Raw genomic sequence first — 24810 nt, 5'->3', positions numbered from 1 at the left:
GTTTTTGAAGTTTCTACGAAAACACCTTCTATAAAAACATTATATCCCCCCTGAGCATAACTTAAAACCCTTGCCCTGAGGGTTGTGGGGGAGTGTCCTCCTCAAAAACATATTTTCTATTTGGAAATCAACTACCCTGAACAAAATGGCTATCTCGAAATTTTGATTGGATGTGTTTGGGGGAATGATGGTCGGGGGGGGGGGCTATGTGCCCTCCAATCACTTTCGACAATTAAAAAGGGCACTAGCCACTCCAATTTCCAATCGAGTGAGCATTCGAAGTTCCTACGACGACTCTTTCGATACGAAGTGCCAGGGGATGAAGAAAAAAACCCAAAAACAACACATTGTGCCCAAATCGTTCTTTACTTAGGCAGCGCTAGCACGCTGCCTATGAAAAGGTGGGCGTGAGAGAAGGGAGGGGTTTAGCTACCGTCCAATCACTTTCAATTATTAGAAAGGGCACTAGCCCTTTGAATTTTCAATCAAATGAGCCTTTTTTGAAGTTTCTATGACAACTCCTACTGTAAAAACGTGATATACCCCCAAGCCATAACTTAAAACCCTTGTCCCAAGGGTCGTGGGGGAGTGTCCTCCTCAAAAACATATTTTCTATCTAGAAATCAACTACGCTGAACAAAATGGCTCCCTCAAAATTTTGATTGGATGTGTTTGGGGGATTGATGGGTGCGGGGCGGGGGGGGGGGGGGCTTGGGTACCCCCGAATACGGTCGACTATTGAAAAGGGCACTAGCCGTTAAATTTCCAATCAAATGAGACTTTTTTGAAGTTTCTACGACAACGCCTTTTATAAAAACCTTATATGCCCCCAGGCCATAACTTAAAACCCTTGCCCCGAGGGCTGTGGGGGAGTGTCCTCCTCCAAAAAATATTTTCTATCTGAAAATCAACTAAGCTAAACAAAATAGCTATCTCAAAATTTTTATTGGATGTGTTTGGGGGAATGACGGGCGCGGGGCAGGGGGGGGGGGTAGTTGCCCTCCAATCACTATCGACTATTAAAAGGAGCACTAGCCGTTTGAATTTCCAATCGAAAGAGTCTTTTTTGAAGTTTCTAGGACAATTCCTACTATAATAACCTTATATGCCCCCAGGGCATAACTTAAAACCCTTACCACGAGGTTTGTATGTGATTGTACTCCACAAAAACATATTTTCTACCTAGATATCAACTACGCTGAACAAAATGGCTATCTCAAAATTTTGATCGGGTGTGTTTGGGGGAATGATGGGCGCGGGGTGGGGGGGGGGGGGTTAGTTGCCTCAAATCACTTTCGACTATTAAAAAGGGCACTAGCCACTCCAATTTCCAATCGAGTGAGCCTTTTCCAAAATCTCTACGACGACTCCTTCGATACGAAGTGCCCGGGTATGGAGAATAAAAAGCCAAGAAAACAACACATTGTGCCCACATCGTTCTTTACTTAGACAGCGCTAGTGTGCTGCCTATGAAAAGGTGGGCGTGAGAGTTTCTATGACAACACCTTCTATAAAAACCTTATATGCCCCCAGGTCATAACTTAAAACCCTTGCCCCGAGGATCGCGGGGGAGTGTCCTCGTCAAAAATATATTTTCTATGTGGAAAACAACTACGCTGAACAAAATGGCTATCCCAAAATTTTGATTGGATGTGTTCGGGGGAATGATGGGCGTGGGGGGCTAGTTGCCCTCCAATCACTTTCGACTGTTAAAAAGACACTAGCCCTTTGAATTTTCAATCGAACGAGCCTTTCTTGAAGTTTCTACGACAATGCCTTCTATAAAAACCTTATATGCCCCCAGGGCATAACTTAAAGTCCTTGTCCCGAGGTTTGTATGGCATTGCCCTCCTCAAAAACATATTTTATATCTAGAAATCAACTACGCTGAACAAAATGGCTATCTCAAAGTTTGGATTGGATGTCTTTGGGGGTACGATGGGCGCGGGGGGGCCTAGTACCCCCTCCAATCACTTTCGACTATTAAAACAGGAACTAGCCGTTTGAATTTCCAATCGAATGAGCCTTTTTTTGAAGTTTATACGACAATACCTTCTATTAAAACCTTATATGCCCCCTGGGCATAACTTGAAACCCTTGCTCCGAGGGTTGTGGGGGAGTGTCCTCCTCAAAAAGATATTTTTTATCTGGAAATCAAGTACGCTGAACAAAATGGCTATCTCAAAATTTTGATTGGATGTTTAGGGGAATGAAGGTTGTGCAGGAGGGAGGCTAGCCGCCCTCCAATAACTTTCGACTATTAAAAAGGGCGCTAGAACTTCGAGTTTCTAATCGAATGAGCCTTTCTTGAAGTTTCTACGACAACGCCTTCTATAAAAACCTTATATACCACATGATACAGCTTAAAACCCCTTGCCTTAAGGGTTGTTGGGGGGTGTACTCCTGAAAAACGTATTTTCAATCTGGAAATCAACTACGCTCAACAAAATGGCTATCTCAATGGCCCCTCCGTGGGGGAGGGGCTAGTTCCCCTCCAACCACTTTCGACTATTAAGAATGGAACTAGCCCTTTGAATTTCCAATCGAATGTGCCTGATTTAAAGTTTCTAAGACAACGCCTTCTATAAAAACCTTATATGCCCCAAGGGCATAACTTAAGACCCTTTGCCCTGAGGGTTGTGGAGAAGTGTCCTCCTCAAAAACATATTTTATATCTGGAAATCAACTACCCTGAATAAAAGGGCTATCTCAAAATTTTGATTGGATGTGTTTGGGGGAATGATGGGCATGGGGGAGGGGCTAGTTGCCCTTCAATCACTTTTGACCATTAAAAAGGGCACTAGCCCGTTGAATATCCAATCGAATGAGCTTTTTTTGAAGTTTCTACGAAAACACCTTCTATAAAAACATTATATCCCCCCTGAGCATAACTTAAAACCCTTGCCCTGAGGGTTGTGGGGGAGTGTCCTCCTCAAAAACATATTTTCTATTTGGAAATCAACTACGCTGAACAAAATGGCTATCTCAAAATTTTGATTGGATGTGTTTGGGGGAATGATGGGCGGGGGGGGGGGCTAGTGGCCCTCCAATCACTTTCGACAATTAAAAAGGGCACTAGCCACTCCAATTTCCAATCGAGTGAGCATTCGAAGTTCCTACGACGACTCTTTCGATACGAAGTGCCAGGGGATGAAGAAAAAAACCCAAAAACAACACATTGTGCCCACATCATTCTTCACTTAGGTAGCGCTAGCGCGCTGCCTATGAAAAGGTGGGCGTGAGAGAAGGGAGGGGTTTAGCTACCGTCCAATCACTTTCAATTATTAAAAAGGGCACTAGCTCTTTGAATTTTCAATCAAATGAGCCTTTTTTGAAGTTTCTATGACAACTCCTTCTGTAAAAACGTGATATACCCCCAAGCCATAACTTAAAACCCTTGTCCCAAGGGTCGTGGGGGAGTGTCCTCCTCAAAAACATATTTTCTATCTAGAAATCAACTACGCTGAACAAAATGGCTACCTCAAAATTTTGATTGGATGTGTTTGGGGGATTGATGGGTGCGGGGCGGGGGGGGGGGCTAGTTGCCCTCCAATCACGTTCGACTATTAAAACGGGCACTAGCCGTTAAATTTCCAATCAAATGAGACTTTTTTGAAGTTTCTACGACAACGCCTTTTATAAAAACCTTATATGCCCCCAGGCCATAACTTAAAACCCTTGCCCCGAGGGCTGTGGGGGGGTGTCCTCCTCCAAAAAATATTTTCTATCTGGAAATCAACTAAGCTAAACAAAATGGCTATCTCAAAATTTTTATTGGATGTGTTTGGGGGAATGACGCGCGCGGGGCAGGGGGGGGGGAGTTGCCCTCCAATCACTATCGACTATTAAAACGGGCACTAGCCGTTTGAATTTCCAATCGAAAGAGTCTTTTTTGAAGTTTCTAGGACAATTCCTACTATAATAATCTTATATGACCCCAGGGCATAACTTAAAACCCTTACCCCGAGGTTTGTATGGGATTGTACTCCACAAAAACATATTTTCTATCTAGATATCAACTACGCTGAACAAAATGGCTATATAAAAATTTTGATCGGATGTGTTTGGGGGAATGATGGGCGCGGGGTGGGGGGGGGGGCTAGTTGCCTCAAATCACTTTCGACTATTAAAAAGGGCACTAGCCACTCCAATTTCCAATCGAGTGAGCCCTTTCCAAAGTCTCTACGACGACTCCTTCGATACGAAGTGCCCGGGTATGGAGAATAAAAAGCCAAAAAAACAACACATTGTGCCCACATCGTTCTTTACTTAGACAGCGCTAGTGTGCTGCCTATGAAAAGGTGGGCGTGAGAGGGGATTAGTTACCGTCAAATCACTTTCAATAATTAAAAAGGGCACTAGCCCTTTGAATTTCCAATCAAATTAACCTTTTTTGAAGTTTCTATGACAACACCTTCTATAAAAACCTTATATGCCCCCAGGCCATAACTTAAAACCCTTGCCCCGAGGATCGTGGGGGAGTGTCCTCGTCAAAAATATATTTTCTATGTGGAAAACAACTACGCTGAACAAAATGGCTATCTCAAAATTTTGATTGTATGTGTTCGGGGGAATGATGGGCGTGGGGGGCTAGTTGCCCTCCAATCACTTTCGACTGTTAAAAAGACACTAGCCCTTTGAATTTTCAATCGAACGAGCCTTTCTTGAAGTTTCTAAGACAATGCCTTCTATAAAAACCTTATATGCCCCCAGGGCATAACTTAAAGTCCTTGTCCCGAGGTTTGTATGGCATTGCCCTCCTCAAAAACATATTTTCTATCTAGAAATCAACTACGCTGAACAAAATGGCTATCTCAAAGTTTGGATTGGATGTCTTTGGGGGAACGATGGGCAGGGGGGGGGGCCTAGTACCCCTCCAATCACTTTCGACTATTAAAACAGGAACTAGCCGTTTGAATTTCCATTCGAATGAGCCTTTTTTTGAAGTTTATACGACAATGCCTTCTATTAAAACCTTATATGCCCCCTGGGCATAACTTGAAACCCTTGCTCCGAGGGTTGTGGGGGAGTGTCCTCCTCAAAAAGATATTTTTTATCTGGAAATCAAGTACGCTGAACAAAATGGCTATCTAAAAATTTTATTTGGATGTTTAGGGGAATGAAGGGCGTGCAGGAGGGAGGCTAGCCGCCCTCCAATAACTTTCGACTATTAAAAAGGGCGCTAGAACTTTGAGTTTCTAATCGAATGAGCCTTTCTTGAAGTTTCTACGACAACACCTTCTATAAAAACCTTATATGCCCTCAGGGCATAACTTAAAACCCTTGTCCCGAGGGTTGTATGAGATTGGTCTCCTCAAAAAGATATTTTCTATTTAGAAATCAACTACGCTGAACAAAATGGATATCACAAAATTTTGTTTGGATGTGTTTGGGCTAATGATGGGCGTGGGGGAGGGGGGCTAGTTGCCCTCCGATCACTTTTGACTATTAAAAAGGGCGCTAGCCCTTTGATTTTCCAATTAAATGAGCCTTTTTTGAAGTTTCTACGACAACACCTTCTATATAAGCCTTATATGCCCCCAGGGCATAACTTAAAACAATTGCCCAAAGGGTTTTGGGGGAGTTTCATCCTCAAAAAGATATTTTTTATTTGGAAATCAAGTACGCTGAACAAAATGGCTATCTCAAAATTTCGGTTGGATGTGCTAGGGAAAATGATGGGCGTGGGGGGGGGGGGAGGATTAGTTTCCCTCCAATCACTTTCGACTTTTAAAAAGGGCACGAGCCACTTCAATTTGCAATCGAATGAGCCCTTTTTGAAATTTCTGCGACAGCTCCTTCGATACGAAGAGCCATTGTGCCCACATCGTTCTTTACTTAGGCAGGACTAGCGCGCTACCTATGATCATGGAGGTCTTCAGGTCATAATTGTGGAATTTAAGATGAAAGACCATTTTATTAGGACAATGTTGGAACAAGTGATGAGGAAACCAACAAGTGCTTGGTATGAAACATAGAAAAGAAAAGAAAAGAATTATTCTCCAAAATATAATCAAGAATTCGAAGAAATTTATGAAATAGAAAAATTAGGAATGTCGCTTGAGATAAGGGGGGAAATTGAGAAAGTAAAACTTAAGGAATATTATCAAAAAAGAAGCAGCTTCCTCCACTAAAAATAATTGAAAATGGTAGTTATAGTGAAGAAGAGGTGGACAAAAGTTTCATACTACTAGAAAGTTGCCCGTTGCCGCCAAAAGTTAAAGAAGATATGTTTTTCTTTATGCATAATTTTTTACCCACAGAAGAGTCGAAAGTAAAGATGAATATGAGTGATATGATGAGCGATGAATATGAGCGAGAAAAAACTAGAAATGCAATATCACGTAATGTTACAATGTGAAAAAAAAAGAAAAAATGTAGCAGGACTAAGGAATTTATTGGCAAGTGTTACAGGTAAAAAAAAATTAAATTAATTTAGAGAAAGCTATGTACCTAAAAGTAGATGATGAGGCCTATGAAAGGACAATAGTGTATATAGTATCGCTTTTTTGTTATTACGTATGGAAGCGAAAAGAAAAGCAGAGGGAAAATTATGATGTGATAAATCGTGTAGAAAAAGAATGGAAAAGGATAAGTATTATGAAGTGTAAGAAAATTGAGAACATGTTTGGTATAAAGTAGAAGGGAATAGTTTTTGTGTTTTGATGGGCAAGGATGTGTTGTTAAAAAGGAAAAAAATAATAATAGTAAAAGGAGAGTTGAGGTTTAAGGGTTTAAGGTTCGACATTTGTATATTTTCTGTTTTTTTCATTTTGTGGTAAGGATCTAGGTAGAAGATTAGAAAATGGAGTTTTTAATTCGAGTATTCGGAATAAGAGCATATTTTAAGTTAAATATTTCAAACTTTTAATGAAGTGTTTGATTTTAGAGTTTAATTAGAACTTTCAGATTATAATAGTTAGCTTCAGGATTTGTTCAGTATTTTTAAGTTTATTTATTCGGTAAGATTTAAATCTAATTGAATAGTTATAGTATAGGATTCTATGAATTTTCAGATTGTAGATTTTAGATTTGGTCATTTTTTTAATGTTTGTTTGGAATTTATTTTAAATTAGTGGAATTTATTTTATATGTTGAGGGGGATACAATTCACCTGGATTGTGAAGTATTTGATTTTAGATAATTATTTTGAGGATTATGGTAGCTACCTAACAACGCAAGGCCCAGCGAGAGTAGAGTGTGTTGAAATTTGATTTATTAAAAAAAAATGGTGTTAAATTTTTAATTTTTTCTTTTATTTATGTAAATATAGTGAAAAGTGTTTTAAAGTGTTATAAGAAAGGTGAATATATTTTAAAGTACAAAAACGTATATGAATTGTAAATTTGTATTTTAATATTATATGTTAGAGGTCTAATGAATGGGAGCAGCGCCTTGCCACCGTGGGCAGCTAGAAAGAGAATTTTGAAATTGTTGTATAGTAAGTTAATGGATAGAGCTAGAGCGAAGGAATAGTAGAGAAATAGAGAAAAATTAAATTACAAATAAGCGAAGAGTCTTAGATAAAAAAAAGAAGAAAGAAACAGGATTGATTTTTTTTTTCTTTTCAGGAGTACGAAAAGAAAACAATAACCGGTTTGATTCTATCCATTACGTGATGTATCACCACTTATTATTGAGAAAACGAAAAAGAAGAGGAAGCACAGAAAGGAGGACCAAATACCGCTGGATAAAAGAAAGAAAAGAAGAAGAATTTAAAATATGCATTAGAAAATTATTTTTTATTTTTTCTATATTATAGTCTATTTTTGAAAAAAAAAGAGATTTGTTAGCTACTATAGGAGTTTTACGAGTTTGGGGGCCTCTAAAACCCCCTTTCTGGTTTCCAGCCTGATGTTTTGTGCCTCCAAGACTGCCTCACAGCGTATAATTATGTCATCTGTCCCGCATCCCCACTAAATTGCCTTCCTTGTACATAAACTTGCTTATTGCATAGCCCCTAGATAGTTACTTTTCTAAGAAGGGCCTTAGTACCACAAACTCCAAGAAAAAGAAAAAATTATATAGTCACCTGTTTGTTTTGTTCTAAGATAAGCAAAGTTTACTTAAATCAACTTAGGATTAGGTTTATTTAGGATTCTAATAAAAATGACTTATTTGTTGCTATGGGAATACTTTTTATCAGATTAGCTTTTAGTGCCACAGTTTCCAATTTTTTTATTTAAGCAGTCTTGATTCATAACTTAAAATACAATAAGGAAGAACAATTGCTAGAGAGTTATAAATTATGATTTCTAAGACTCAAATATCCAAATTTTGCACATTTCCGAGGAAAAAAAAACGATTACAAAACACACAAATAAGGCATGGCTAAAATAAAGAGTTTCTCCTAGTGGATGTGGCTGGCCTCCTAGGGATGGTGAATTTCTATAAGTTAACGTCACCTTGCAAACCTTAGCTTGGCCCATTAATAAATGACGTCAACATAATGCTAAGTAACACAAAAGCAATCAGGTCTTTCATAAAAAGAAAAGGAGTAAGGCAGAAGAAGAGGTAGAAAGATAGCTAATATTTTTTCATGATTAATTAAGCATATAATTAATATCTGGTAATAATCCCCCAAATATTTCCAGGCCTGCAAAGCATAGGTAGACTTAGATGGAATTAAACACTAAATCAAATTAAGAAAAAGATTTTTAAGGATAAAACACCATTCATAAGAAAATATTGTTTATTGACAAAAATTGTTAACCTAACTAGTTTGATAACTCCAGTGGTAGAAAAAGAATCTATTTGGTCTTTTACCCCATTCACTTCTTCGTTACATTTGTTTCCACGAAAATTGGTTGATCTCAAATACTTATGTGGGTTCTAAGCTAGTAGTAATATGTATAAGGTGTGAGTAATTAGCAAGAGTTATGCAAACCGTTTTATTCTCAATTGTATGCTTGTGGATGAAAAATTAAAGGAATTATTTAGTCATAGAGAAAACTGTAAATTGATCTGGGCTAGGAAACAGGTGAGGCAATCCGAAAAAAAACAGCGTATTTCCCAAAAAAATTATTTTCAGCCATAGAAAATATTGAAAATAAATTAAATCATAAAAATTCTATGATGGCTTAGAAGTTCATTTTACGTTTCAATCTGAGAATATTATTCTATCTATATGGAAGATAATGAGATCACTCAAAAAGTAGAAAATCGCACAGTTTTTCGCATCATGTAATTGTACTTAAATACGCAGGGATTTTCAGAGATAAATACAGGGCAGGGATTTTTAATGACAGAACATGAAAAACTGCTGATAAATCACATAAGATTGATACATCGCATGTGAAACAACACATATTTTAGTGAAATGAAAATACGCTAGCTTTATTTATAGTCCACCGTCGTGGGCGCGTTGAAGCGTCATCGGTAGTTTTTATCATTTTAATTTGTTCCTTAGATCCTGTTTGGCTGCTTAAATGAAGATTGGGAAGGAATAATTCCAAAAATTTATCTTGCCTTAAATTCAGTAACAATTTTATGATAGAAATTTTATTCAAAAGGACCAGTCAAAAGGACCACAAAAACGTGGGTTTTTTGTGTGTTTATTTTGTTTGTGTTTTGTGTGCATGTGTTGTGTGTATGTGTGTTTTGTTTTTTGTGTGAATTTATGTGTGTTTTTGTGTATTTTTTGTATGTGTGTGTGTTTTTTGTAATGCATAAATCCCTGGTTTCGTAGATATCGGATGACCGTTGACAGGATGCGATAATTACCCCTATTTAAATCTTTGCGGAAGTGATAAAGGTTAGGTTGACGGCTTAAATGGAATCGGCATATTAATAGCTAAGGGTTGACAGAAGTCAGTTGTAAATCTTAGCTAGAAATACAGAAAGAATGAATTTAACTAAAAAGAGATTTATTTCTAATGAAATAATTAAAAACGTTACCGGGGGGGGGGGTTTACATGGTAAAAAAGAGTGTATTTTACGCATTCTATCGACTATAAACAACACATAGTGGAGTTTGTATTGGGGGAGGGGGAGGAGGGGAGATTTACCTGAATTTGAATATATTGGCGGGGGAACTATGTAAAATGATTTTATTTGGAAATAAACTGGACTTTAGAAAAAAGTCCAGCTGGGTGCTTTAAGTTGCATATAAAAAAATTTGATTAAGATTTTTTTCTTCTAAAAGGTGTAATATTCTCAGACGGATGGGACCTCACTCAGTGTCCAAACGGATCCTCTTGTTTTTCTGACAGATGTGTCAATGGAGCTTTTCCCTTACTCTCTTTGTTGTGATTGTCAGCCGATGTCAAAGGGAGTTTGTTCTCCAATTCTATGCTTAGAATAGAGACAGACAATTATGAAATAATTCATTTCATCATGTACGGTGAAGAAAAGTTCAAGTTCTCTTCTGAGTTTTCTCAAAGAAAGGGAAAAAGTTATAGTCCACCACAGAGGAGGAGTGATTTATACTTACCTTTTTAGGAGTGATTAATTAAACGTATGTTTACAGAAAATTTACGTTTAAGCAATTATTCAATTTTATTTCTGCTCATCTTTGATTTAATGTAGTAGCTCTTTACTTTTCTTTGAAAAAATTATTTTGTGGAAAAAGTTTTTATAATTAATCAAACATTTCGTGGTAACGAAGTGTAAGTAAGGAGCGATCCAGCTCAATGGTATCCGAAACTCTAGAAAACGGAATTTTGACACCAATAGATATATCAAAGGAATCGTATTTTTATTTTGATTTCAAATATAAACATTTCATTAAGTTTAGTATTACTCATCAAAGGTTATGCACCTGAGAAAATTTGTCTGATTTTCAAAAAAAGCGGAAACAGCCCGCAAAAGTCAAGCGATCTCAATGAAAATCACACTATCATATCATATCATATCACACTTTTCCCAACACAAATCCTTATATATTAACAACGGGCAGCTTGCATAGCTTACAGCCGTTGCCCCAGGGGATGTTGGGGATTATGTCATCCCCAGTGACAAGGTTGTATCCAGGATTTTTGTTCGAAGTATAGTAATTTTTTTTCGATGAATTTTACAAAAAAAGTTTCAAAAGGCATCAAAAATTTGTTTATCTACATTTTTGTTACATTTCACAAGCCGGACAAATATTTTAAGGGAAAGGAGATCAAACCCGATAACTGCGACCCCCCTTTTCTTAGTGTGAACTTCGGGGGATTAAGTCATCCTAAAAGACATACTTATAATATTTTCGAACATCCTGAAAAAATGGCTATCTCAAAATTTTGATCGGGTGACTTTGGTGAAAAATGAGCGTGGGAGGGGGCCTAGTTGCCCTCCATTTTTTTTGGTCACTTAAAAAGGGCACTAGAACTTTTAATTTCCATTCCAATAAGCCCTCCCACGATATTCTAGGACCACTGGGTCAATACGATCACCCCTGAAAAAAAAAATTAAATAAACACGCACCTGTGATCCAAGTGCTCCAAGCATTAGGAAAGACAGGAGCTCAGGATTCAGGAAAAGAAAGGAGGAAAGGAGCTTCTCCTTTCCTCCTTTCCTTTATCTTTCCTTTCCTTTAGTTTTCTAGGCCTTCTTTAACAGTTAAAATATATAAACTATTCACTTCAATTCAGTTTGGAAATACTCTTTATCTGTAAAAATAACAAAATTAACAATCTGTTGGTTTCCAGAGACAAGTACACATTCAAAGAAAAGGCACTTCTTATTAAACTCTTTGGTGCCGTACGCTATTAGCTTATTTTTGCTTTCTTTTTACGCCCGCGTTTTCATTAAGGCCTTACAGAAAAGGCCTTACAGAATTTTCTAGGCCTTCTTTAAAAGTTGTATTTTTCAATATTTCCATATAAACTGGTCCTGCTGTCTATGCCTAGTAACAGTTGCAAGAAATAGCTCAGGCAAGACCTCATAGTACAAATTGACCCACAATTGAACATATTCAACTGACAAAAAACATCTGCCAATGATCCCCTCAAATCTCAAAAAAGTAAGGTATTAGTAAGACTAATTTGATGAATAGTATACCCCCTATGGGCCTTGTCGTGCCTGAAATCCCATTAATACTAATATTTCTGCCACTTTGTAAAACAATTACATAGGAAGCAGCTGAAGAAGCAATAAATGGAAAAGAAACAGCATAGGACGAGACGAGAAATTAAGTTCATATGCTTACGAAGTTTTTCCAGGCCTTCTTTAAAAAGTTGTATTAACCTACTGCAGGTTTTAAGCTCCTTTCTACAAAAATGTGGAATTTTTCATTTTTTTTGCCAGAAAAAAGGTCACAGATGCGTGTTTATTTGTTAGTTTTTTTTTCTCACGAGATAACGTAGATATCGAGACATCGGTAGATTACGAGATATCGGTAGATTACTCAATCAAATACCATTCCACAGATCTTTTTGATCATAGTGTTCTCAATCTTTTTAGGATGTATGGAGCGAGTGGGAGCTCACAGTTGAGGAGGAGCTTCTTTTGTTTGAAATAAGTATTGATAGTACTGATGATGATGTAATGGAAGTACAGTATACGTCATTAGGACTATCGTACACATCTGATGATTTAGTGAGGAGGGGGCCGTCCGGGCGAATGTGTATTGAAGACGATGAGCGGATGTCTGCTAGTTTACCTATAGGAGTACGTGATGATTTATTTCAGGAGATGCCCTCTTTGATCGATATAACGGTAAATGATGAACCGGAGGTTGAGATTGAATGTATACCACCCCCCCTGTGTAATATAGCGGTATTAGAAGATGGTGATGATGATAATCAGATAATAGAATCGGATATTGTTTATTTAAAAAGCATTGTAAATATTGATATTTCAAAAGAATAAAGGTTAGAAGAATTAATTATTTTGTGTTATCTTTGATAAAAATCTTGGCTGTGGACTGATAATACTCTATGGAGTGGTCTAATCAAACTGAACTATTCATGCACGGAAGTCTCTGATGGTATCCTTACTCTATATATATCTAGTATGAGAAAATTAAAATAGTACAAACAAATTTATTGTATGATTACAATACAAAACTCATTATACATATCAATAATTAGATTTATCGTTAAATCATATATGAGAACTCTTCCACCACGGTTTTTGTTGTTTAAAATCCTTTCCGTAGTATGACCTCTTATGTTGTCTCTTAAATGGCCACTTTTTCTCTTCTCTTAGAACATATTCATCATAATATTCATAGTTATATCTTGCTTTATACACATTTTTCATTGAGTTTTCACTGCTGTCTTTTACACTATAGAGAAAGCCCTCTTTTCCCAGTCTCTTCCTTTGATTTTCCTTTTCTGTCATATCAAACCTTGTTTTATGTGAGCTTGCTTGCAATCGGTATAAATTTCTCTCCATGTCACATATAATTTTTCTTCTCATTTCCTCTAGATTCTTCTCATCTATCTCTGCCTCTATGCTGTCTAAACATGCAGTAGGTTCATGAGAATGTTCAAAATCATAAAAATGACCTTTACAAATAGAACATTTGCAATAAAAGAATATTTCTAACTCAACTTGTTCACTCATGTTATGAAACTGCTAACTAAAAACTTAGTGAATTCTATTCACAGACTAATAAAAACTATAGCAAAAATCCTTTCCTTATATCCTCTGCAATCCTCTCCCGCTAATATTTCCGGTCCTCTGATTGGCTTCGAAGGAGACACTTGATCCTGTTTCCCGTTATCGTATTAAAACATTCTCCCCAGTGATTATGTAAATCAAGTTGTTGGAAATCCCCTAGATCAATACATTCCCCTAGCGATTTTGTAAATCACCGAAGGAATCATTGCACCTGGCCAAACTACAACAACAAATCAATCGACCTTGACCCCATTAGACATTAATAAACCATGAAAATACATCAAAGTGAGAAAAATCCTGTTTTTTTATTCTCAGTGATAAAAACCATAAAAACATGCATAAATTATGTACTGTTTGTACTTGTCCTAGTCGAGTCCTGGATCAAAACATTCCCCCATCGATTATGTAAATCAAGTTGTTGGAAATTCACTCCCCTAGATCAATACATTCCCCTAGCGATTATGTAAATCACCCAAGTAATCATTACACTTGGACGAACAACAACAACAAATCAATCGACCTTGGCCCCATTAGACATTAATGAACCATGAAAATACACCAAAGTGAGAAAAATCCTGTTTTTTTATTCTCAATGACAAAACCATAAAAACATGCATAAATTATATACTGTTTGTACTTGTCCTAGTCGAGTCCTGGATCAAAACATTCCCCCATCGATTATATAAATCACCCCAGGAGTCATTACACCTGGTCAAACAACCACAACAAATCAATCGACCTTGACCTCATTAGACTAGATCGATAATCCTTGAATAAATTATGTCCCGTCGGCGTTAGACTCAATTGTAGATAAATTATGTCCCGTCGGCGTTAGACTAAATTGTAGATGGCAACACATGTGTTCTCGTGGGAGTCAATGCCCATATATGGACTCCCGTCACGATCAATAGATGCATTCCTACTGATTGAGCAAATTTAATAACTTAAAGACCTTTCCCCAGGGGTTTTGGGGGTCAAGTTATCTCCAGCGGCGTAGTTATTGGGTTCTTCAACAATGCTGAACAAAATCACTATTTCAAAATTTTGATCGGATGAATTTTGGAAAAAAAGTGGCCTAGGACCTCCAATATTTTTGGTCACTTAAAAATGCCCTAAAAATTTTAATTTTCGTTCGGATGAGTTGTCTCTCAGTATTCTAGGACCACTGAGTCTATACGATCATCCCTGTGAAAAAATATACAAATAAACACGCATCTGTGATTTTTCTTCTGGTAAAAAAAATACAAATGTAATATTTTTGCAGATAGGAGCTTCAAACCTCTACAGGAGGGTTCTCTGATACGCTGAATCTGACAGTGTGATTTTTGTTAAGAGTCTTTGAATTTTAGGGGGGTCTTCCCCTTTTTTTGAAAATGAAGCAAAGTTTCTTAGGTTTGCAGCCTTTGATGGGTAATACTAAACTTGATGAAACTTATATATTTGGAGTCAGTATAACAAGTAAATTGTTTTTAAACAAATTTATTGGTATCAAAATTCCGTGTTTTAGAGTTTCGGTTACTATTGAGCCGCGTCGCTCCTTACTTACAGTTCGTTACCACGAAGTGTCTTTAAAGACTTGGATATGCTATATGAAATACATATTATCACCACATTCAGTGGCTGTCTAAGCGTTTTCACGCAACAAGAATAAAGGCATGACAAAATTCAACAAAACACATGATACTAAAGTAATGTAATGAAAAGAGGAAAGATTAAATCAATGCGTTTGATTACTATTTTTGTGTGTATATATGTGGCTATCTTTAATATTCCCAAATTTCTTTCGTAGTCCAAATAAATCAAGTTTTGCAAAAAGTATTAATATGTTCCTGACAAATTTTTATGCAAGAAAGGGGTCTTCAGGCCCAAACCTCCTCCAAATTCTAAGATTTAAATTTTGTTCTTCGAAAATCCTCTTAACTGGATTGAGGAGCCTATTCACTAAAATTATATATTATTAAATAATATATAAAATTATATATTATATATTATAAATTATAAATATATATATATATATATATATATATATATATATATATATATATATATATATATATATATATATATATATATATATATATATATATATATATATATATTATATGTATATATATATATGTATATATATATATATATATATATATATATATATATATATATATATATATATATATATATATATATATATATATATATATATATATATATATATATATATAATCAATAATATAATATTATAATATTATAATAATATAATAATTTTAGGTAAATATAAAAAAAATTATAAAGAAATACTGAATGATATTTAAATATGATTTCTCTATCGCTTTTGTTTTTTGGAATTTTGAATTTGAAGACTGTTTTCAAACAAGCTTGAGGATCTTTAAATCTGTAATTGGTTCCGGATACCAATAAAAGACACATTTGGACCAGTCTTCATTTGTTCCAGAATGGTCTTTGCTCAGTGACCTCTGGAATTTTAGTAAGGAAACAATGAAACACTTTTTGTATGTAATTTTTAATAGCTTTACTAGTATGCATGTATTTCACAAGTTTTACCTGACATAGGGATACCATATAGATCTTATGGTAGAGGCTCCACTGTATGGGGTAAAGAAAGTAAAGCCTCGAAACCCGTTAAGGCACGTGGTATTTCTTCTGATGAGCCCTAATGGAAGGTTCTACTTGGAAATATTTCTCTAGATTTAAGGTGCTTTTGCTTGTAAATTTACAACGATTTATAATTATTGATGACGAGTTTGCATGGATTTGGACATTTCTATTTGGTTGATGGTTCAGTTATACTGTTTGGTCCTAGGTATTTGGACAGTTGAGTAAGGTTAAAACCTCGTTCAAGTGCACATTTGTCTCAATTGCTGGATTAGGACGACAGTTGTTTTTTTTTGCCAAGTAATTACCTTTTAAACATAATATGAATCCGGGTTGGATCTAGTGCTGGTGGAGGAAGCATCAATAATTCCTCCCCGACGGACCTTAACCCTGGTCCAGGTTTTACCTGAAATTGATGATTATTTGGCAAATTTATTACTTATTTTAAAATGGTAGTATTAAGCAAAAGCTCTATTTAGGGTAGTGTTTTTTGAAGTTATGTTCAAACATTGATGATTATTTGGCTAATTTATTACTTATTTTAAAATGGTAGCATTAAGCAAAAGCTCTATTTAGGGTAGCGTTTTTTTTTTGTTTTTTTTGCAAAGTAATTACCTCTTAAACATACTAATCAATAATTATGTCAATAATAATTCCATTTCCAAAACCGGAAATATCATCAATAATTATAGTCAATAATATAATATTTTATTATATAAAATATTATAATCAATTTATTATAATCAATAATCAGAAATTTAAAACATGCATTGAAAAAAAAACTGTCTAGCGAGAAAAAAAAATACTCATTTAAAGATAATTCAGGATTAAATCTCCATTGTCGAAAACCATTAACTGGAGAATTACAGCCCTTCACCTCGAACAAGACGGAAAACTCCCATTGTTGAATAGGTGGCATTGATGGGTCTTTTCCCCCTTTTTCCCCAGGTTGATCTTATTGAATCAGTGGTCGTGAAATATTGGAGAGGACCCATTTGAACAAAAATTACAATACCTAGCGTCTATTTTAAATATCAAAAGAAATCGTACCACACCAAAGCGGCATTTTCTATCATTTTGTACGACGGAACTTTGATCTTTGCATAAAGAGAGTCAAAATACCAAGGAATACATATCCCAAGATAGCCAGCCAATTCGGCACAGTTTAAAATATCTGTATATACTATTTATTTTTCTACCAGAGCTAGAAGATTATCATACCATCGCAGATCCTATGTTTATTAAAGACTAATTATGTTGAAAAGATCATAGATGTTTAAAGACTCCTTTGTAATCTACTCCTTATATCTACATGCCTCTTACAAACAGGCCTCTTACAACTGGAAAATTCATCATAGAGTGATAAATGGTCTAAAAAATGACACTTATTGGTGCTGTATGTAAATATTAATTATCTAAAACAAGAATTTTTCTTTTATTTGAAAAAAGAGCCTTTGTATAAAATAAAATTCACCCGAACATAGTCTGCTGGGAGGGAATCTATATATTTTTCCCTGGAAAGCCTAAAAATGAAATTCAGGATCACTTTTCCAGTAGAAAAAATCCCTTTTCTCAAAAAAGAAATAGCAGTGAAGAACAATTACACTCAGTCAATATTTCCCCGAAAAGAAAAATTAGAATTTAGACCGTTCCCGCAACTAGGACTGCCAAAGAATGAAATTAAAAAAAACTTCAAAAAAAGAAGGCAAAGCAACATAACTCTATTGTGCAGTAGCATACTATAAGGATATCAAATACTTGCCAGCTTAGCAGTGACATCTTTCCGCAATGCCGGTAATGTTTCACGAGCAACCACTTTACCTCCAATGCTTGCCTGTATTGCCACCTAAAAATGAATTAAAATCTAGTTGATAGACGTGTTTGATTGCTATTTTTAGACTTTAAATCGTGCTTTTGATTAACTAGGCTTTGGCCTCACTTCGCAGCTAGGATCAACGAAAATCATGCGTTTGCTAAACTAGGCTTTGGCCTTGTGGTGAAGCCTTCTAATTAAGTCAATTTCGACTTTAGTAAAAATATATTAAGACGCAAATACAAAGTTTTGAAATACCACTTTTTATTAAGATAAGAAACATATCCTGCCAAGTTTCTGCTTAATGGGAAATTGAGAAATCACCACTTCCTAGCTATTGCGTTGGTTGGGTCCATGAAGATGTGGTTGATGAAAATGTATAAATTTATGGGATACATTTTATGGGAAGGGGTAGACTGTTACTAACTTTATGCCAGACTGACCTCTGGTCCGTTGATCTAGAAATACCTTGGAATCTTGTCGGATCGTTGTAAGTGTCTAAGTATCTTATTTTATATTATTTTTGTTTTCTGAAACTTGTGGTCTACTTGGGACAGCCAGTCCCAGAAGAACATGTATATCTGATATTATTATATGTTAGCTGAATACAAGTATTGTGTTATATCCAACCTCTCTAAAACCTACATTTAGTCTCTCGAATATACCCAGCTGGTACGCCTCATTAGTCCGGTCATAGCCTTAGGCACGCTACCAAAGTTTAGTTACCTTGGGATAATTTTTTATCTCCCCTATAAAGGGAGAATAAAGACATCCACCACTACACTATTTAAATAAAGTAAAATGACAATACCACAACTGGTGACGGTTGTAAAAACTGGGCCAAGAGGACTAAATAAAAATTGTATATTGAAACAGAAATGACTTTGTCAAAAGAGGAAGATAAATAGACTTCGCTTTTAGCGGTGTTCGAATTAGCAAAACTTCGAGCAGCTTTGCTCCAACTTTGGCTATTAAAAATGAATTTGTGTCCCCTCAATGAGTTGGGTACAGTAGAAAAAATAGAAAAAAGGCTCAATTAATAATTATAAAGTAGAAAAAAATACAGTATCTAGTTTTTAGCAAGTAGAAGTAATTTTATAATTAGTAGTTTTTAGTAATAAATGTTAGTAATAGAAATAAAGTTACTATTTACTTAGCAACTTAGTAACTAAGCAGTAACTTAGTGTTAGTAATAAATGTAATGTAGTAGGGCCGTACATCTCTAAATAATGAACTATTTGTACCGCGAATTAAAAGAATAAAATAAAAGATAATACGTAAATAAAAAAAATCTAGCTGGACTGATGAAACGTTGGTAGAAACAGAAGAATTTTAGACATAATAGTAGCGAATAGGGTCCTAAGTCAGCCTTACTACATATAGAGGCTATAGGCTTATTGTTCAAGGATAACACTGATATAATTTAGCAAAGGAAGCACATAAATTGTGGTCCAAACAATTATAGGTTAGAAACTGCCATTTCCGAATATTTTAGGAGTAGAGATGCTTCAAATATATGGTATTTTACGACGTAATGAGCAATAGAATTACCTTTGTTAAAGCTTATATGAATACTAGGTTAGTTTTGTAGTTTCACAAGCAAAGAAAAGGAAAGATATATAAATTTTTAATGAAAGTACTTGAGGAAAAGGATGAAAAAAAGAGAAAAGTAACCTTGTAAGTAAGAAAAAAAATGTGGAAGCTTAGTAAAAGTCGCCAAAGGAAGCGAAAAAAAAGAGAATTCTTACCCAGCTAAGACAGGAAGTCTGCATAAGGCAAGAAATTCGGTGAGAGAAGCCAATAATCACAGATAATGGAGGAATGGGGATAGGTCTTAAAAGGGTTTCCTTTCCCTACATAGAAGACCTTCATTTGAATAATGGTGTTTGAAAAAGTTCAAATTCTGAATTAGCTGCGCGAAAAGTCAGAAGAAAGTTCAAATTTGAATTTAAACCATGGCTGCTTTTGAGCCATGTAGATGTAAAGCTACCAAGCTACAAAGATGTAAAAATGTATGAAATGTTTGTTTAAATAGAATATAAGCTCAAATTAAGAAAAACGGATAAGGCAAGGCATCCTTTTGCGATAGCTAATATTGATAATTATGGTCAGCTCTTAATGACGAACCACCATCAAGTCTAGCATAATTATAAATCAGTACAGTTTACTGTATATCAGATAAATACGGTCTGATAGTAGAGATCAAAGTTGAATGAAGCCAATAGTCCCTTATATCTTAATTAGTCTACAAATAGATCGTGTCTTGGAAGCTAACAGAAACTTTATCACGGGAACAATTATACAGGACGTTAATAGGTGACTCATAACTTTTAAAGGGTGTTGTGAAACTAATTAAATTATACATATTTAGAATTGGAGTTAAAAGGCGATGCTTTTGATACGTATATTGAAAAAAATATTTGGGGGTAATTAAAAAAAACGAAAAAGGTTGTCTACTAAAATAGGGTCATTGGAAGCTAGCAAACTGGGAGTTGAGCTCAATCACTGCAGGTCTCTCATTGTTGAGTGAATGCGAATCATCTACTGACCTTTGACTCTCTGAGGTGGCATGGCACTTTCAGTCGAATTTGGAAAAAAACTTGTTTCTGAAGAATTTTAAAATAATTATAATGGGAAAGACAGCAAGAGTTTACATTAAGTGCGCGCTACATGTATAAGCTAGCTGTAATCTTATTATAATTAGTTATAGTGTGATATAATAATTTTTTTTTTATTAGTAACACAAGGTGAAGATGAAAAAAAAATTAAGACAATAATTAAACGCTATAAAGATTTAAGCGAAACTTAGAATAAGCTTAGAAACCAAAAAAGTGCTAGGTAAAAGAAACAAAAGCAATAAAAAAATAAATTATAACCTTAAAACTTACCAAGAGGTAAAAGCCAACGACAAGTTCATTAAAAATAACCAAAAATAAATGTCATCTTCACAAGCAAACCACAGTAGTTCAAGGTAATAATTTTAACTCTAGCAATGTATTGGATCTGAGAAAACAAATTGGCACAGGATATCCCTAGTTTAAAAAATTGGTTTTCACCTGTGCCAACCCAAACACCCAAATCCAAATCCGTTGAACCCTAACACAAACTAAACGTATCCAATTTTTCTTTGAAAATAAAATATAACATAACACAAAAAAATAAAAATTGCAGTAATGAACAGAAATTCATTCATACAACTTTCCCAGATTTAAGTTTATCAATAAACCACAGATAGTGGATATCGCATTTAAAGCTATGTAGCCTTACAAAGAGGGTTGTTGTCTCTCTTTGGCAAATAAAATAAGAGCGTAATTAAAACTAAAATAAAATCTGTAACCAGTATGTCGTAAAAATTACCTTTTTATGAAGAAATGAGAACTAGGAAATGCGGGGCACAACTTAATTAAAAGTGTTCTAAAAATCAACTGAAGAATGCAGTACTTTTATAACACAAACACTTTTGGGCGGAGAAATTTTGAATAATGTAAAAATAGAATACAGGTTGCGAAATTAAGACACCCTTCCCCGCCTCTTAAAAAAAGGAGATAATGAATTTGACCATGGAATGGGAATCAGCATTAAAACTTGTAAAAGCTATTGAATAAAACAGGAAACATGTAAATATAGGCTTAAAAAAGACCTATTTTACTGCAAAAAGAGAGAAATAATCAAAAAGAAGAATACAATGGGTTCAAGTTGAAAATATAGCCAGAAAAATTGAAGGAAAGGAAATTGAATGGAGTCAGTTAAACTCTGAAATACGTGCATATTGAACTGACCGAACGAGACTAGTACGAAATATTTGTACTAAATAAGTACAAAATAAGCAGCATTAATACTACGGAGCCAAGTAGATATGCTCCAAGTAGACAGGGAAAATTTTGCTCTCTTATGTGGGAGTCGTTTTCGAAAAAAATTACTAATCTGGCATAGAAATTAAAAGTAGGGCAAATAATAGCCTTAAGAACCTAAGTTGAAGTCGAAACCTAAGACAAGACCACTAAAAGTTGGGAAGCTAAAGTGAAAATGATGATTGTCACTTGTATGTCTAAAAATAAATTACTTGTCAGATCTAAGTTGTGAGGGGAGCCTTATCCCAAAACGACAAAAAAACTGAAAAAAAGAGAGATGACAGGCAAAAACGTTATAAAACTGTTTCAAGTACCTAAAATTCGAAAAGAATTAAAAAGCTCAAAAGTCTGAATAAACAAACAGACATATAGTAAGCTAAAAAGAGTAAATGATACAAGTGGGTTCAAAATAGAACCAAAGCTGTAAAACAAAGATAATAAAATGTATATAGTCATAAATGGAAAAGTTATATAGTGGTAACAAATGTAATTGAGAAAATATATACAGTTATAAATGTATTTTGAAAACGTTTTATAAATATGGAATTGTTATCATATAAAAAATTGTAAATATGTAAATTTTAATAGCGAAATCATGTTATATGAACTATTGCCAAGCCCTTATATAGAGGCTAGTCACAGTTCTCAGTTATAGCGCGTAAATCTAATAGTTAGGGTTGATTTTTTAATATATTTTAAATTGCAGTTAAGACTTATCAGATACCAGTCTTGACGGGCATATTTAAAAGTTGTATAAAGAACAAATATTGCAGGGATTAAATAAATTTTTAGGGTCCATAATTATTATTTGTTTTTAACATTTAAGTTATGTATCAACATAACTTCTGTTAATATATATGTTAACTTCTATATATATATATATATATATATATATATATATATATATATATATATATATATATATATATATATATATATATATATATATATATATATATATATATATATATATATATATATATATATATATATATATATATATATATATATATATATATATATATATATATATATATATATATATATATATATATATATATATATATATATATATATATGTATATATATTTAACCTAAACTATCCATGTAAATATAGTGAATTAATATGTTGAGTATTTGTGTTTTTATAACATTCAAGAAGTATTCTACATTCATACTTAATAAGCAATTAACAAAATGCTAATTGGAATTAATGCCAATGCTAGTTTATACCGTGTTCTATTTTTTTAAATATTTTAAGTTTTAACCAGTAGTTAAATATCCTATCTAGTTTTGCGACTTACAAAAATACTTGTGTAAGTTATTGCACAATGCTTGTATGTAACAGCACAATGCTTGTATGTGGGAGTAGCAAACATCCGCCCAGACAAATAGGCAAAGAGAGTCAAAGAGACAAAAACAAGTACAAATATGTAGATTCAGACATAAAAACCGACAAAGACAGGCACTGAGATAAGCAAGCACCCGCCCAGACACACAAGCAAAGGAAGTGAGAGAGACAAAAACACATAAAAACACATAGATTAAGACATACAAACCGACAAAGACAGGCACTGGGACAAGCAAACATCCACCCAGAAACACAGGCAAAGAGAACGAGAGTATAGATTCAGACGTAAAAGACAAAGACAGATACTGAGAGAATCAAACACCCACCCAGATACACAAGCAAATGGAGTGAGAGAGTCAAAAACAAATACAACTATATAAATTAAGACAGACAACCCGACAAAGAAAGGCAGTGGGACAGACAACCCGACAAAGAAAGGCAGTGGGACAAGCAAAGACACGTCCAGACACACAGGCAAAGAGAGTGAGAGTATAGATTCAGACGTACTAACCGACAAAGACAGGCACTGGGAGAAGCAAATACCCACCCAAATACACAGGCAAAAGTGAGAGAGACAAAAACGCATACAAATACATAGATTAAGACATAAAAGGCGACAAAGACAGGCACTGAAAGAAGCAAACTTGCGCCCAGACAAATAGGCAAAAAGAGTGAGATAGATAAAAACACATACAAATATATAGATTAAGACATAAAAACCGACAAAGACAGACACTTGAAAAAGCAAACACCCGCTCAGACACACATGCAAAGAGAGTGAGAGAGACAAAACAAGTACAAATAATAATAAAAAGACAGAAAAAAGCACAATACGAAAAAGACAGGCACTGAGATAAGCAAACACCCACCCAGACACACAAGCAATGGAATTGAGAGAAAAAAAACACATACAAATATCTAGGTTCAGATATAGAAATCGACGAAGACAAAAATGAGAATAGGCAAACACCCGCCCAGACATACAGGCAGAGAGACGGAGAGAGACCAAAACACATACAAACACATAGATTCAGAAATACAAACCAACAAATACAGACACTGGAATAAGCAAATATCCACCCAGAAACACAGGCAAAGAGAACGAGAGTATAGATTCAGACGTAAAAGACAAAGACAGATACTGAGAGAATCAAACACCCACCCAGATACACAAGCAAATGGAGTGAGAGAGTCAAAAACAAATACAACTATATAGATTAAGACAGACAACCCGACAAAGAAAGGCAGTGGGACAAGCAAAGACACGTCCAGACACACAGTCAAAGAGAGTGAGAGTATAGATTCAGACGTACTAACCGACAAAGACAGGCACTGGGAGAAGCAAATACCCACCCAAATACACAGGCAAAAGTGAGAGAGACAAAAACGCATACAAATACATAGATTAAGACATAAAAGGCGACAAAGACAGGCACTGAAAGAAGCAAACTTGCGCCCAGACAAATAGGCAAAAAGAGTGAGAGAGATAAAAACCCATACAAATATATAGATTAAGACATAAATACCGACGAAGACAGGCACTGGGATAAGCAAACACCTGCTCAGGCACACAGGCAAAGAGACTGAGAGAGACAAAACAAGTACAAATAATAATAAAAAGACAGAAAAAAGCACAA

At 35.0% G+C, this 24810-nt stretch overlaps 1 protein-coding gene across 2 annotated transcripts in view; it reads right to left on the bottom strand.

The window, feature by feature from the left end:
- Positions 1–24810, bottom strand: part of waw (Translation factor waclaw) — a 554624-nt gene that overhangs the window by 24402 nt on the left and 505412 nt on the right. For both annotated transcript variants that reach the window (XM_089089339.1, XM_089089338.1), the window contains exon 12: positions 17921–18004. In XM_089089339.1, coding sequence (XP_088945465.1) covers positions 17921–18004 — 84 coding nt within the window. The remainder of the gene's footprint in view (positions 1–17920; positions 18005–24810) is intronic.

Source organism: Artemia sp. Qi Xiang Cuo, chromosome 5, assembly GCF_049724085.1.
Source record: "Artemia sp. Qi Xiang Cuo chromosome 5, ASM4972408v1, whole genome shotgun sequence".
In the NCBI taxonomy this organism is placed as follows: Eukaryota; Metazoa; Arthropoda; class Branchiopoda; order Anostraca; family Artemiidae; genus Artemia; species Artemia sp. Qi Xiang Cuo.
The sequence above is the reverse complement of the archived record's forward strand: the minus strand, read 5'-3'. Positions and strand labels throughout refer to the sequence as shown.